Raw genomic sequence first — 12,835 nt, forward strand, 5'->3', positions numbered from 1 at the left:
GGGAGGGGGCGCTCGACCTCCAGACTTGCGGGCCTCGGCGGGGCTGCGGTCCGCGCTGAGCTCCACAGTGGCGCCGGCTGGCCCGAGAAGCTCGCTGTTGGGGGCGGGGTTGGGGGGAGGCCACGCTCCACCTGGGTCGTCCTGGGTTCCCCAATATCCTAGGAAAGCCAGAATGACCTCTCACTCCGCTTCCGCCTCGCAGTCCCGCCTGTTGCGGGGCGCGGCCGAGGTGGGTGAGGGTCTGGACCAGCGAGAGGAGAGGGTAGGGCCGTGTTCCTGGCCGGGGCGCTGCACCCTGTAGGCATTGCCGTGCTGCTCCACACCCAGCTGGGGGCGAGAGGAGGCACAGAAGAAACGGATTGCACTCGGGGTTCTGGACGGGGCTGGGAGTTCGGTTTCCATGGACAGCGCCTCTTCTCTGGCAGCCCAAGAACAGCGGCCTTGGAATCAGATGACTGGGTTCCATGAGGAGTTTTTAGCCAGGTTGCCTTGTTTGGGGCTCCCAACCAAGGTGCTATTGTCCCCCCCTCTCCAGATGAGGAGGTAGAGACCAGAAAGAGTGAAGACTCTACCCAAGGTCACTGCTACAAAGCTGGCAGTGGATGAGCCTCGACTGGCACCCGGGTTTTTCTGAGGCCAAGGTTTGCCAACTGGGGGGGGGGGGGGGGAGGGGCTGCTGGACACCTCGCCAGCCCGGCAAGTCCTGGGGCTCAGAGGCCTCCCTGCCGCGAGGCTGGTTCCCCGCACCATCGAGGAGTTCCTCTGGGCTCAGAACCTGCGGAGGCAGCGCCTGGCCAGGCCTCCAGCGGCCGCCGCCTCCGGCGCCCCTCCAGCCCGCGGGGCCCACGCCTCGCTCAGCGCGCCCGGGGCGCCCGGCTAGGGCACTGCAGCCCGGGAGCAACATCCACGGGCGGAGCCAGCCCGCGGCGCCCGAGGCTGTATCGCCGCCCCCGCCTCGCCAGGCCGGCGAGGGAGCACCCGGGAGGGCCGGGGGCGGCCACGGCGGCGGTGAGAGTTGCCACTGCTGGTCGGGGAGGGCGGCGGTAGGGATGAGGACAGGGCCTGTGCGGCTGCGGGGAGGGGTCAAGCGCCAGGATCCGGGGCCGGGAGCCGGTCAGTGCCGCCCAGCGCCCAGCTGGGCGAGGGTCCGGAGCGCCCACGTGGTGGGAAAGTTTCGAGACAGCAAAAGTGGCCCGGCATTGCGGGGGTGGGGGGGGAGGGGACAGGGCCAGCCCGCCCCTTCTCGCAGAGGCAGAGAGGAAAAAAGCCGAGCGAAGCGGGGGTGGGCGGGGGGAGCAGGCAGCACCGACCTGAACAGATTCCGCCCCCCCCCCCCCGGCCCCCCCGCCCCGGGAAGCCGGAGCGGGGAGGCACGGACAGTCTCCTCCCGCATGGCCAGGACAAGACTCGCTCACCCCTCCTTTTTTTTTCTCCTGCCAACGTCTATCTCAACGCGCGCGCACATACGGAGATTGTGCGGCTTTTTTTCCCCCTTGGGAGAAAAAACGAGGAGAGTAAAGGAAGAGGGCAAACAGAAGAACTCCTCCTCGGCGGGCTCTGCACTCTGTGTCGCGGCCGGGCGCGGGGACGCAGCCTCCACCCGCCCGCTCTCTCCCGGTCCTGCGGCTTGTGCCAGCGGGAGAGCGAGCTAGGGCACCGCACCCGGGGACGCTGCGAGACTTTTCGGCGCTCCAGCCGACATCGCCGCCGCCGCGGCAGGCGAAGAGACAGGGGCAAGAAGGGCCCTGCCTCCGCCTCGCCTTCCTCGCCCGGCGCCCCGTGCCCCGCCGGCCCCCGCAGGCAGGCAGGCGGAGGGAGGGAGGCAGCAAGGAGGCGGGCGGAGCAGAGGCCCCGGCGAAGCGCGCAGCGGCCGGCCCGCCCGCCGGTGGATGCGGCGGCGCCCCGGGAGCCTGGAGACAACTTTGCCGTGTGACGCGCAGGGAGGACTGCAGGGCCCGCGACCGGGGACTCCGCGCCGCCTCTGAGCCGGCCCGCGTCCCCCAGCGCTCCCAGCACTGCGCTCGCTCGCCGGCCCGCGGCGAGGACGACCCGCCCGTCGCCGGCCCTTCCTCGGCGCAAGGCGGCGAGGGCGAGGCGCTCAGGTGCCAGCGCGGGGCCCCGCCGCATCGCCCGCCGCAGCGCCGCGCCAAGCCGCGCTCGGCTTCGCTCCGGGAGCTCCGGAGCCTTCGCTTCCGTCTCGGCCAAGTTGCGTCGACCGGTCCTTTCGCCACCTTCCCCGCCCGGCGGCCAAGCCGCTGCTGCCGCTGCTTTCACTTCGCCCGGGCGGGGGCTGCGGGGCCCCGACGCGGAGAGGATGGGGAGAAGGCTGCAGATGCCGAGGCGCCCCGAGACGCCCGTGCGGCAGTGACCCGCCGACCCCCGCCTCGCCCCACGCACCTCTGCGGCCTCCGCGGCCCTCGGCGCCCCTTCCCCGCCGCGCGGGAACCCCCGCGACCCAGCCGGCCCCCTCCCCCTGCGAGCCCTCGGCGGCCCTCTCGGCGGGCGGGCGGAGGCCCGGGCGGGCGCGGGCGGGGGCGGGGCGGGGCTGCGCGCCGGGAGCCCGGAGCCCGGCCCTGCGCTCGGCTCGGCTCGCCTCACGGCGGGCACCCTCGTCGCCAGCGGCGCACCATGGACGGGCTGCCCGGTCGGGCGCTGGGGGCCGCCTGCCTTCTGCTGCTGGCGGCCGGGTGGCTGGGGCCCGAGGCCTGGGGCTCGCCCACACCGCCGCCGTCGCCCGCCGCCCCGCCGCCTCCCCCGCCACCCGGAGCCCCCGGCGGCTCGCAGGACACCTGCACGTCGTGCGGCGGCTTCCGGCGGCCGGAGGAGCTGGGCCGGGTGGACCGCGACTTCCTGGAGGCGGTGAAGCGGCACATCTTGAGCCGCCTGCAGATGCGGGGCCGGCCCAACATCACGCACGCCGTGCCCAAGGCCGCCATGGTCACGGCCCTGCGCAAGCTGCACGCAGGCAAGGTGCGCGAGGACGGCCGCGTGGAGATCCCGCACCTCGACGGCCACGCCAGCCCGGGCGCCGACGGCCAGGAGCGCGTCTCGGAAATCATCAGCTTCGCCGAGACAGGTGGGTCGGTCCCCCGGGCGGCCAGCCGTGGCCCTCGCTCCCTCCCCCACCCCCTTCTCCTCTCCTGCTCCGGCCGCCGCAGGCAGCGCGCCCTGGGAGCAACCTGGACTCCCGGCCCGACTTCTCGCCCCCGGCCCTGTGCGCTGCGTCTCGGTTGCCGTCGTCTTCCCTTAGACAGCAGACCCCTCCCTCCTTCCTCCTACCCCCGCCGCTGTGCGCCTTGCCTTCCACCCCTGCCCTCCAGAATTCGGCCCCAGCGCCTCTGAGCGCGCGTCCCCCTCCCGGCAGATGCGTGCGGCCCTGGCTCTGCGGGCACTTGCTTGATGATTGCTTAATGTTTTTGTTTCCCACGACCAGAGTGTAGGTTTAGCAGTGTGGATGGAGATGTGTGTGCTTGTTGACATCCGTGGGCCGGAGGAGTATGTGTGTGTGTGTGTGTGTGTGTGTGCGCGCGCGCGCGCCTGCATGAGAGGCCCCGGGGCCGCTTCCATCGCGGGGCGGCGTGGGCTTGCCAGGATTGCTGAAGCCTCACTGGGGAGAGCTAGGCAACCTCTCTTCCGATTGTGTGGGCACCGGAATCGGGCGGAAGGCGGGCTTCTCAACAGGTCCCATCATTTACGCAGAGAAAGACGCGGCTCGGGGGCAGCCCCGTGCCTCTGGGCTCGCTTGGCAGCGGCAGCAGCCCCTCGCCTGAGAGCCGCAGAGTTCGTAGTTAACAAAGGATAGGAGTCCTTTCTGGAATTTTCCCCCGCTTTGGATAGCAAATTTCTACCGCTGGCTAAATATAAAAATCGAGAGGAAAGATTTTTCGGAACTTTAAAAGAAGGCGAAAAATGTGCCTGCGCTGAAATGCTGCAAGTGCTTTCGACTCCGCTGTCCTTTTCAGGACTTGAATGAGCCAGGCTGGCTTTTGTGCCTGGAGCTCAGCCCCATTTGTGCCGAGGGGACTGCAGAGAAGGTCGCAGAGGGGGAAGCCCTGGTGCAGGCAGGGCGGGGGTGGGCAGGGAGCCTGGAGGGGGAATGGTTGTGTCCCCAGGCTGTAAATGCCCCCCACCCTCGCAGGCAGCGGGCAGACTGTGCTGGTGCCGCCTGGGGTTGAAAAGGGATGAAAAGTTTTGCATGGCCGGGTGTGGAGAAAAGCAGAGACAATCAGGGGCTGGTTTGTGCTGAGAAAGAAATGCATTGCCGTTTTAGCTGTCCGACAGAGTCAGGGAGAGCTCGACATGCAATTAGAGAGCTTGGATTAAAAGGTGCATTGGGGCCCAGAGTAGAAATGTGATTCTGGAAGGTCGAGGAGGCCTTTTGGTCCTGGTGGCACAAAATGACAGCGGGGGCTGTTATATTTCTGGTCCATTTCACGGAGCCAGCTCTTTGACTTATAAATAACAGATTCAGGTCACAGGCAGCTCGTCCAAGACCAGCTTTTAAGGTTGCACTTTCCCCCATTTCAAAGTCAGATGTCAGTGTTGTTAGAGGAGCCAGGCGAGGCCTGAGGAGGGGGCTGGAGGGGCAGTGGTAGAAGGTTTGATAAAACCAGCCGTGGCCACACGGTTGCCTTGTTTGTTCTTCCTGCAAAAAAAAAAAGAAAGAAAAAAGTAGAGATTGTCAGAGAGAAGAGTCACTGAAACGTAGGATGAGAGGGGAGTCGCTTCTGGGTTGGCATGGCCTTTCTTGTTGAGCTGAATTATTGAGAAAACTAACGAGCCAGTTCCCCTTTTCCTTGGAGATTTTGAACATGCCATGAACAGGGAGCCAGGGTCTCGGCAAAGGAGTGGACCTCAAGTTTCAATGCTGTGTGTCCTGTCCTTTGGAACTACTCAGAAAGGAGGGCTGCTCTTTGCAGCCTGCAGAGCACACGCTCGTGTGTCAGAAATCTGAGCGGAGCTCGTTGTTTGCAGTGGAGGTTCCACTGGGGGTTGGATCAGATCATGCTTAGGTAAACACTGGAAAGAGGCGGTAGTTGGCTCAGCTCGATTTTGCAATGCCCTGAGTTAACCAAAAAAAAAAAAAACCCTCTTTTGAAACATCCCACCTCAAAATCTTCGGTGCAATCCCGGTTTTGTTTTTCAGATTTCACAGATACCCATAACAACTTGTTAAGATCTTGGCCTCCTGACAAGTTCCTCTGTTGAGCTCTGAGGCTTGACAGTCTGTCTCCAGGGAGCCCTGGCCTGGGAGAGGTGAGGCAGGATCTTATAGGCCTGGACACTCCAGCTCCAGCCTGGGCTGTGTTTCTCAATGGGAAACGATTTCTCTGCCTCTCCCAGGTTACAGTCCCAGGCCCTGGCCCCAGGAGCAGTATTTCTGGTCAATAACTTCTTCCAGCTGCGTGGCGAGTTCGCATTCCAGCATCGTGCAGCAGAGAGTCTGTTCCCCCATTGCCTCGTGTTCTCCTTGAATTAACTTGGCCTGCTCTCCCGCTTCTCCGCAGATGGCCTTGCCTCCTCCCGGGTCCGCCTGTATTTCTTCATCTCCAATGAAGGCAACCAGAATCTGTTTGTGGTGCAGGCCAGTCTATGGCTTTACCTGAAGCTTCTGCCCTACGTCCTGGAGAAGGGCAGTCGGCGGAAGGTGCGGGTCAAGGTGTACTTCCAGGAGCAGGGCCACGGAGATCGGTGGAACGTGGTAGAGAAGAAGGTGGACCTCAAGCGCAGTGGCTGGCACACCTTTCCGCTCACCGAGGCCATCCAGGCCTTGTTCGAGCGGGGCGAGCGGCGACTCAACCTGGACGTGCAGTGCGACGGCTGCCAGGAGCTGGCCGTGGTGCCTGTATTCGTGGACCCCGGCGAGGAGTCGCACCGTCCCTTCGTGGTTGTGCAGGCGAGGCTGGGTGACAGTAGGCACCGCATTCGCAAGCGGGGCCTGGAGTGTGATGGCCGGACCAACCTCTGTTGCAGGCAACAGTTCTTCATTGACTTCCGCCTCATCGGCTGGAACGACTGGATCATCGCACCCATCGGCTACTACGGGAACTACTGTGAGGGCAGCTGCCCGGCCTACCTGGCCGGAGTCCCTGGCTCCGCTTCCTCCTTCCACACGGCTGTGGTCAACCAGTACCGCATGCGGGGCCTGAATCCCGGCACAGTGAACTCCTGCTGCATCCCCACCAAGCTCAGCACCATGTCCATGCTCTACTTTGATGACGAGTACAACATTGTCAAGCGGGACGTGCCCAATATGATCGTGGAGGAGTGCGGCTGTGCCTGACGACAGGGCTGCAGCGGTGGGGCGCGAGGACGGTCCCGGACGGGCTTCTTCCATCCCATGTGCGAATGGGGCGCATGGTGGGCTGAGTGTAGTCATTCCATTGGGCTGCCCAGAAGCTGCCAGGGTGAGACCTGCAATATTTTCCTACTGCTTCATGGAGTAATCAGTCAAAAGCAGAATGAGAACCCGCAACTGACATGAAATACTTTAAAATGCACACGTAGACACGCACAGCCAGACGCATCCTGCCACCCACACAGCAGCCTCCAGGATACCAGCAAATGGATGCGGTGACAAATGGCAGCTTAGCGACGAATGCCTGTCAGTTGGAGAGAATGGGGTGAGCAGCCACCATTCCCACCAGCTGGCCCGGCCACTCTGAATTGCGCCTTCCGAGCACACATAAAAGCACAAAGACAGAGACGCACAGAGAGCGAGCAAGCTCGAGAGCCACTGGGAGGAAAAGCAGAGGCAAGGGTGGGGAGCGTGCAGGCAGGCAGAGGGCTGCGTGACTCCCTCTGCTCGTGCAAGGCCTGCCATGCCTCAGCATCCCCTGGCTCAAACGTGTGGGCTCCCTCCTCGCCTGGGATCCTTCATGCTGCAGGACCCGGAGAGCCTGTCCTTTCCCACCCGTGTAGAGGGAAGGAGGCCCAGAAAGGACCTAACCTGCCAGAGACCGTGGACCAGTGGCAATGACCATTTGACTGTTGCTTGGTTCCCTGGCATGACTTATATGTGTGTTTGTTTTTGGGGTGGGGAGGGAGGGAGAGGACGAGGGTCTTAATTTGATGCTTTAACTGATCACTAGCAGTTGACAGGTCATTCATTCCAATTGTATAATTGAAATGGGACTTTTCTACTAGATATGACCTTTTAAGTTAAAATCTGAATTGTTCTAAATGGGAAGAAAAAAAAGTTGCAATCCGTGCCCTTCACTGGGGATATTCCTTCGGGACTGGTTGGAGAGGGGTGGAAATGACCCCTAGGTGTGGAGGAGGAAATGGTGGGGTGGAGGCATTCTGGAGATGCCAGGGGTGAGGTGTCCCCTCAGCATGGGGCGAAGGAGGGGAGCAAGTTAGCTGGTCTTGGAGAAATGAGAAAGGCTTGCAGCTGCTTTGCAGACGTTGCCCATGGGGGTCCCAGCTCCAGCTCTGGCCCCTGCTCGCTCGCCCGCCTGCCTGCCGGCCCCTCCTAGCACTTGCAGACATGCCTGAACGCACACGATAGAGCACTTGCCCAGCCACGTGTGTCCAGAAGTGGCCCTTGGCAGAGCACTGAGCTTGCTCACCCCTGGGTGTCCAAGTGCCACGTGAACTATGCAATTTAAAGGGTTGACCCCACACTAGACGAAACTGGACTCGTACGACTCTTTTTATATTTTTTATACTTGAAATGAAATCCTTTGCTTCTTTTTTAAGCGAATGATTGCTTTTAATGTTTGCACTGATTTAGTTGCATGATTAGTCAGAAACTGCCGTTTGAAAAAAGAAGTTATTTTTATAGCAGCAAAAAAAAAAAAATACAGTTAAATGTATTATACATAATTTTGGAACCAAAGAGGCCAACAGATCAGTTTTAATTTTTATTAGATGGTGAGGCCATCTTATATGAGGTAGACGTTTGGAACAATCCCTTGAGTGGCCTACCAGCATTTCAGGGTATAAATGGATTCTGTTTATTCAGTTTGATGTGTCTTTTCTATCCTTACACACCCAGAAGGTAGAGTAAAAGTGACTGTGATAGAATGCAGGTGTGTATCCTTAAATCCCCGTCTTTATGTTTATTTAATAAAGCTCCCCTTAGGTTCTGTTTCATAATAATTTAAAACCAAACAATTTTCCCGTAGACTTGCTGTTAAAGTATTTTACGTTTGTGTACAGTTTAAGAAAATAAAGGATTGAGTGCCACGGGCCTCCTTCCTCGCGTGGTGTGTGGGGCCGCGGCGTCCGGCGGGAGGTGGTGGCCGGGAGGAGCGCGAGGCCAGGTGTCCAGCTTTGATGCCAGTTGCCTGCATGGCTCACTCCCGGCACTCTCTGAGTCCTTGTCACCAGCACGGATGTCAGTCAGAGAGTCTAGGAAAAATGGCAGAAGATCAAAATGAAGGACAATTAGCAAATTCATGAATTACACATTTGTTTACCCTTCTAGGCCCAAGACTAATTATGTTTCACCAAGGCCGCATGTATTACCATTTGAAAGTGCCGATGAAGCCCTGCTCCTGGAGGAAATGCAAACCCTGGGGAACGAAGGCCACCTGACCTCCGTGCCCACCTCCACTTAGACTGTAGGTGACTGCAGCCCAGGAGAGGCTGGTGTCTGGGGATGGAAGGATCAACAGAAACCAGGCCGTGAGGATGCTGATTGTCCTTCCCTACGGAGATTGTAAACTGGCGGGAGGTGGTGGTGATTTTAACAGTGACAATGGTCCAGCTGTGCTACAGGTATGACTTGAGATGCCCACGACGTGCTGTGGTTGCACAGCCTTGGTTTCATGCCTCTGTGGGAAACGATTTTAGCTTGCTTTTCTAGAGTTTGCAATCTGAGGCTCAGAAAGAGCTTGTCTGAGGTCACACAGCCGGGCAGGCACCCTGGGCATTTGAGCCCAGGTGCCGTGGCTGGTCGACCTGTTCCGCTGGGAGGACGGCAGCCTAAGTCCTTGCCTTTCTCCGAGGTCCTGCAGGGCCAGTGGGGCTGCTCCTTAGGTTTTGGGTCACGTGGTCTTCCCAGAAAAATCACAGGACAATGGAGCATGTGGGACTTTCGGGATTATCTAGCCTCATTAAGGTAACAGGGGGGAAACTGAGGGAGACTCCAGGCACCTGGAAGGGTATATCTCAGTTCACAAAGCCAGCTGGCAGCCCGAGGCAGCCTCTGGCCTCTGTCTCTTTCCCTTCTTTGCATACCCCAGAGCTACTGCTCCGCCAGGCTTTTGTCCTGAGGGGTGGATTTATTGATCTGCAAAGTCCTGAGACGGTATAGAAAGTAATGGGGGCGAAGAAGAAAGTTTCGTAAAGACAGGCCTGGCCTGGCACTTTGAGGTGTGACCCACAGTCCACCTGCGCCTGGCTCTGCGATGGGCTGGGCCCGGCGGCTTGTTGCTCCAGGCCCTCAGCCGAGCCCCCGCCTCGCCCCTGGCCCAGGAAGTTCTGCCCGCAGCAAAAATACCCCCACTCCACTCTGCTTGAAGCCCCCTTGCCCCTCCTTCCTTCTGTCCCTCCCTTCCTTCTTCAGGTGGCCAGGCCGTTAGCCTCTGACAGGACCCGTGGGTCAGGCAGGGCCAGCCAGAGCCAGAGGCTGCCGTCACCACCCGCCTCAGATGTTTCTACCACCCACCCGCTGTGACTCCTGAGAGCCCACTGTGCCAGATTTCTGCCTGGCCCACCTTCAGATGTGCCCCGAGTCCCAGGCTGGGGGAGGGGCGTGTGGGGAGAGCTCTGGGCTGAGGGGAGCCCTGTGCAGACAGCGTCACACCTGCCTCCCATTGTGTTCCCCCACTTCCCAGACAGGCAGACTGAGGGTCTTGGAAACGGGTTCCAGGGTGTCCTGTGTCTGTTTTCCTTCCCAGCCCTCTCAGGGCTTGGCTCAGAGTGGAGCACCCAGTGGGCCCCCTGCTGCCCAGCCTAGGTAGGGGGCAGCATTTAGGGGGCCTATTACCGGTTAGAGCTTGTCTGCCTGTTCCTGCTACCAGGTGTCATACTGTGGCCACCTGGGGTGGAGGCTGAGGGTCCCTACTAGGCGAGGGCCTGGAAAAGGGATATGGCAGCTCTTGCACTGTGGCTGGGCCCCTGAGTATGCCCTCTGCAAGGCCCTAGAGGAACTCTTGCAGGGGACGCCCCAAGGGGCCTGGCAGGCCGTCTTACCTTGGAGAGCCCTGCAGCTGCCAAGGCCTCCTGCGAGGGCCGGGACAGGAGATGGGTGGGGGCCCCACAGGCTGCCACCAAGCCAGGGAGCCGGTGGTAGACTGAAGACAGTGCACCTTTGCAGGCCAAGAAGCAGAAACAAAACACCCCTCCTGTGGACAGAGGCCCTGGGAGTGACCCCAGCCCAGTCCCTAGGCTTTCAATGGGATGTTTTGAGCAAATGACAAATTACCTGTGGGCTTTGCAAGAGAAGCTGGCCTGCCGCCTCTGAGGCATGGGGCGGGCGCCGGGTGGATGTGGCGGGCTTGGGGAGCCCTTGGCTGTGTGGGGGCTGTGGGGAAGCCATCGTGGGTGTGCTTGGCTGTGCGGGGGGTGGATGGGGATTGTGGGTGAGGTTGAGTGACGTGCTGTTTTGAGCTGTGGGGTGTGCGAGGCTCTGATTGTGGCCGTGTGATTGGCTGTGTGGGACTTTGGGGTGTGTGGTTGGCTGTCTCTGAGGTCTTAGGTGAGTGGGTATGTGTGTGGTCGAGTGTGAGACCGTGTGGGGTTTGAAACGTGTGATTGTGAGGTGTGGTTGCCTGTTTGGCTGTCCGTATTCCTTGCCATTTTCGGTTTTTCCTCGCTGAGAGGTGAGGCAGCTGGCCGGTTATGCACTTTGGGGTGGTTATATTTTTAAACTCAGACTATTGCTGGCAGTCCCCTCTACAGTTAGAATCTACCGTCACCCTCCTACTGGGCAGGTGCTGGGTAGGCTGGGGGGTGCAGACACCATTTCTGTGGCCTTTGTGGTTTCACAGCCTCTGCTGCCCTGCCCTGGCCACTCAATGCTGGGAGGTCACCATGGTGTCCCTGCAGCCCCAAAGCCGGAGCACTTTAAAAGTGGAATGGCATCCTCTGGTCAGTCATTGAGTCTCTCAACCAACACTTCCTGGGTGCCTGATTTTATGTGCTGGGGGATCATGCATCATCTCAGTTTAGTCCTCACGACAACCCGGGCGTGGAGAGGGAATAGGTGTCATTGTCCCCATTTTATAGATGAGAAAATTAAGTCTGAGAAAGCCATTCACTGAAGGTGGCACAGCTCCGAAGCGGCAGAGCTGGGATTTGTTCCCAGGAGCTGTTTCTGAAGTCACTCACAGCCGCTGGGCTGCCCGGGGGGAGGGGTGAGGGGGGCACGGCTGCTCCGGGGCCTACCAGGAAGAGAGGAGAGGCTTGGGCTCAGAGTTTTCTTTGCTTTTAGTTGTGGGGTGCCTGTGCCCCACACCCCACTCCTGCCCGTGACCCCAGCCTGGCCTATCGATGGCATCTGTGCGTTGAGCTGTTCCTCTCTCTGCCTATGGTGACAGCCATCAATGCACTATCCCCACTCCCTCTCTGGCCAGGTGGGTGAGATGGCTGCTGGGCCCGATTCTGGGGAAAACAGACTATGGATTGAGCAAAGCAGGAGGTGCAGGAAGCTGGCGGCCTCGCCTCCCCGCCCCGAGCTGGTGGAGGAGGCAGCCTGGACAACCTTCACTGAGAACAGGCATTGGGAGTGTGGACTCAGGGTTTGCGATCCCATCCTGGCCTAGCCTCTCAGTGTTGTCATCTGTAAAATGGGGACAATGACAGTGCCTACCATGGGGCTCAGAGGCTCAGGGGGTTGTCGTGAGCATTAAGGTGCAGAGAATGGGCCAGGCTCCAGTATGGTTTCGCTGTTGCTGTTTCCAGCGTGTTTCTCTGTGTTAGGAACGGTGCTGTGCACCCAGCCAGAGCCCTGCCCGCCCTTCCTCTGAGAAGCCCCCTCTGGAACACGTCTGTTGCACTCAGTTATTCATTCGGTGAATATTCACAGGGGCTGTGAGGATGATGATATTAGCCAACATTTATTGGGAACTTGCTGCCATCAGATCATATACTTCACGACACTGTTGTGGTTAAACTTGACGACCTGCCTGTTGGGCAGGTGAGGTGTGCCCATTTTATTGATGGGGAAGCTGAGGCTCACGGAAGTGGAGTGTCTTGCTCCAGGCCTCATGGCTCTTCAAGGGCAGGAGCCTGTGGCCTTCCAGACTCTGCCTCTTCTCCCCTCAGTGTTCTCCAGAGAACCTCGGGGCCTTGAGCCCCAGGGGATTGGAAGGCTGGAAGAGGAGGTAGGAGGGGGAGCCGCTCTGAGGCAGAGGGGTCTGGGGGCTGCTGAGTGCCACCCGGAGAGAGTCCCTTCAGAAGCCCCTCCACTGCCCCCAGCCCTCCTCCTGCCCCATCCCAGCCCCACAAGGGGCACCTGAGGGTCTGTCTTCAGTGCACATGCCCACCTGCAGGGCCCACCTGGGGACAATGGCCACTCTGTGAGCAGGAATGGGGACCTGGGGACTTGCCTGAGGTCACTGCAGACCCTCGGAGCAGGCGAGAACTTGCCAAGGGCTGAGAGAATGCACAGGAGTGCATTTGCAAGTGGGATTTCAAGGATGGATTCCAGGACTCCTGGAGGCGGAGGGGGGAGGGGCGGGGGGAGGGAGGCCGGGAGAGAGGATTGCAGAAGGAGCTTTCACTACCTGCCCCCCAAGCCCAGTCAGAGGGAGCTCCTAGTGCCCCTTCTGTCCTCTGGGGAGGGCTTCAGAGTGGGGACAGCGTGGGTCTTCATTCTTCCGCGGGGGGGGGTGGTGGCGAACTCACTAGATCTGGTCTGCCCTCCCCACCCCCGTGCAGAGCA

General features: G+C 60.4%; 1 protein-coding gene across 1 annotated transcript; it reads left to right on the forward strand.

Annotated features, from left to right (window-relative positions):
- The first annotated feature begins 1,541 nt into the window (after positions 1-1,541).
- INHBB (inhibin subunit beta B) lies at positions 1,542-8,190 on the forward strand. The gene is made up of 2 exons (XM_046659658.1): positions 1,542-3,076; positions 5,508-8,190. Exons 1-2 carry the CDS (start codon positions 2,629-2,631, stop codon positions 6,281-6,283), a joined length of 1,224 nt encoding a protein of 407 aa, XP_046515614.1. The 5' UTR covers positions 1,542-2,628; the 3' UTR covers positions 6,284-8,190.
- The last annotated feature ends 4,645 nt before the right edge of the window (positions 8,191-12,835 follow it).

This window comes from Equus quagga, chromosome 4 (genome assembly GCF_021613505.1).
Source record: "Equus quagga isolate Etosha38 chromosome 4, UCLA_HA_Equagga_1.0, whole genome shotgun sequence".
Taxonomy (NCBI): Eukaryota; Metazoa; Chordata; class Mammalia; order Perissodactyla; family Equidae; genus Equus; species Equus quagga.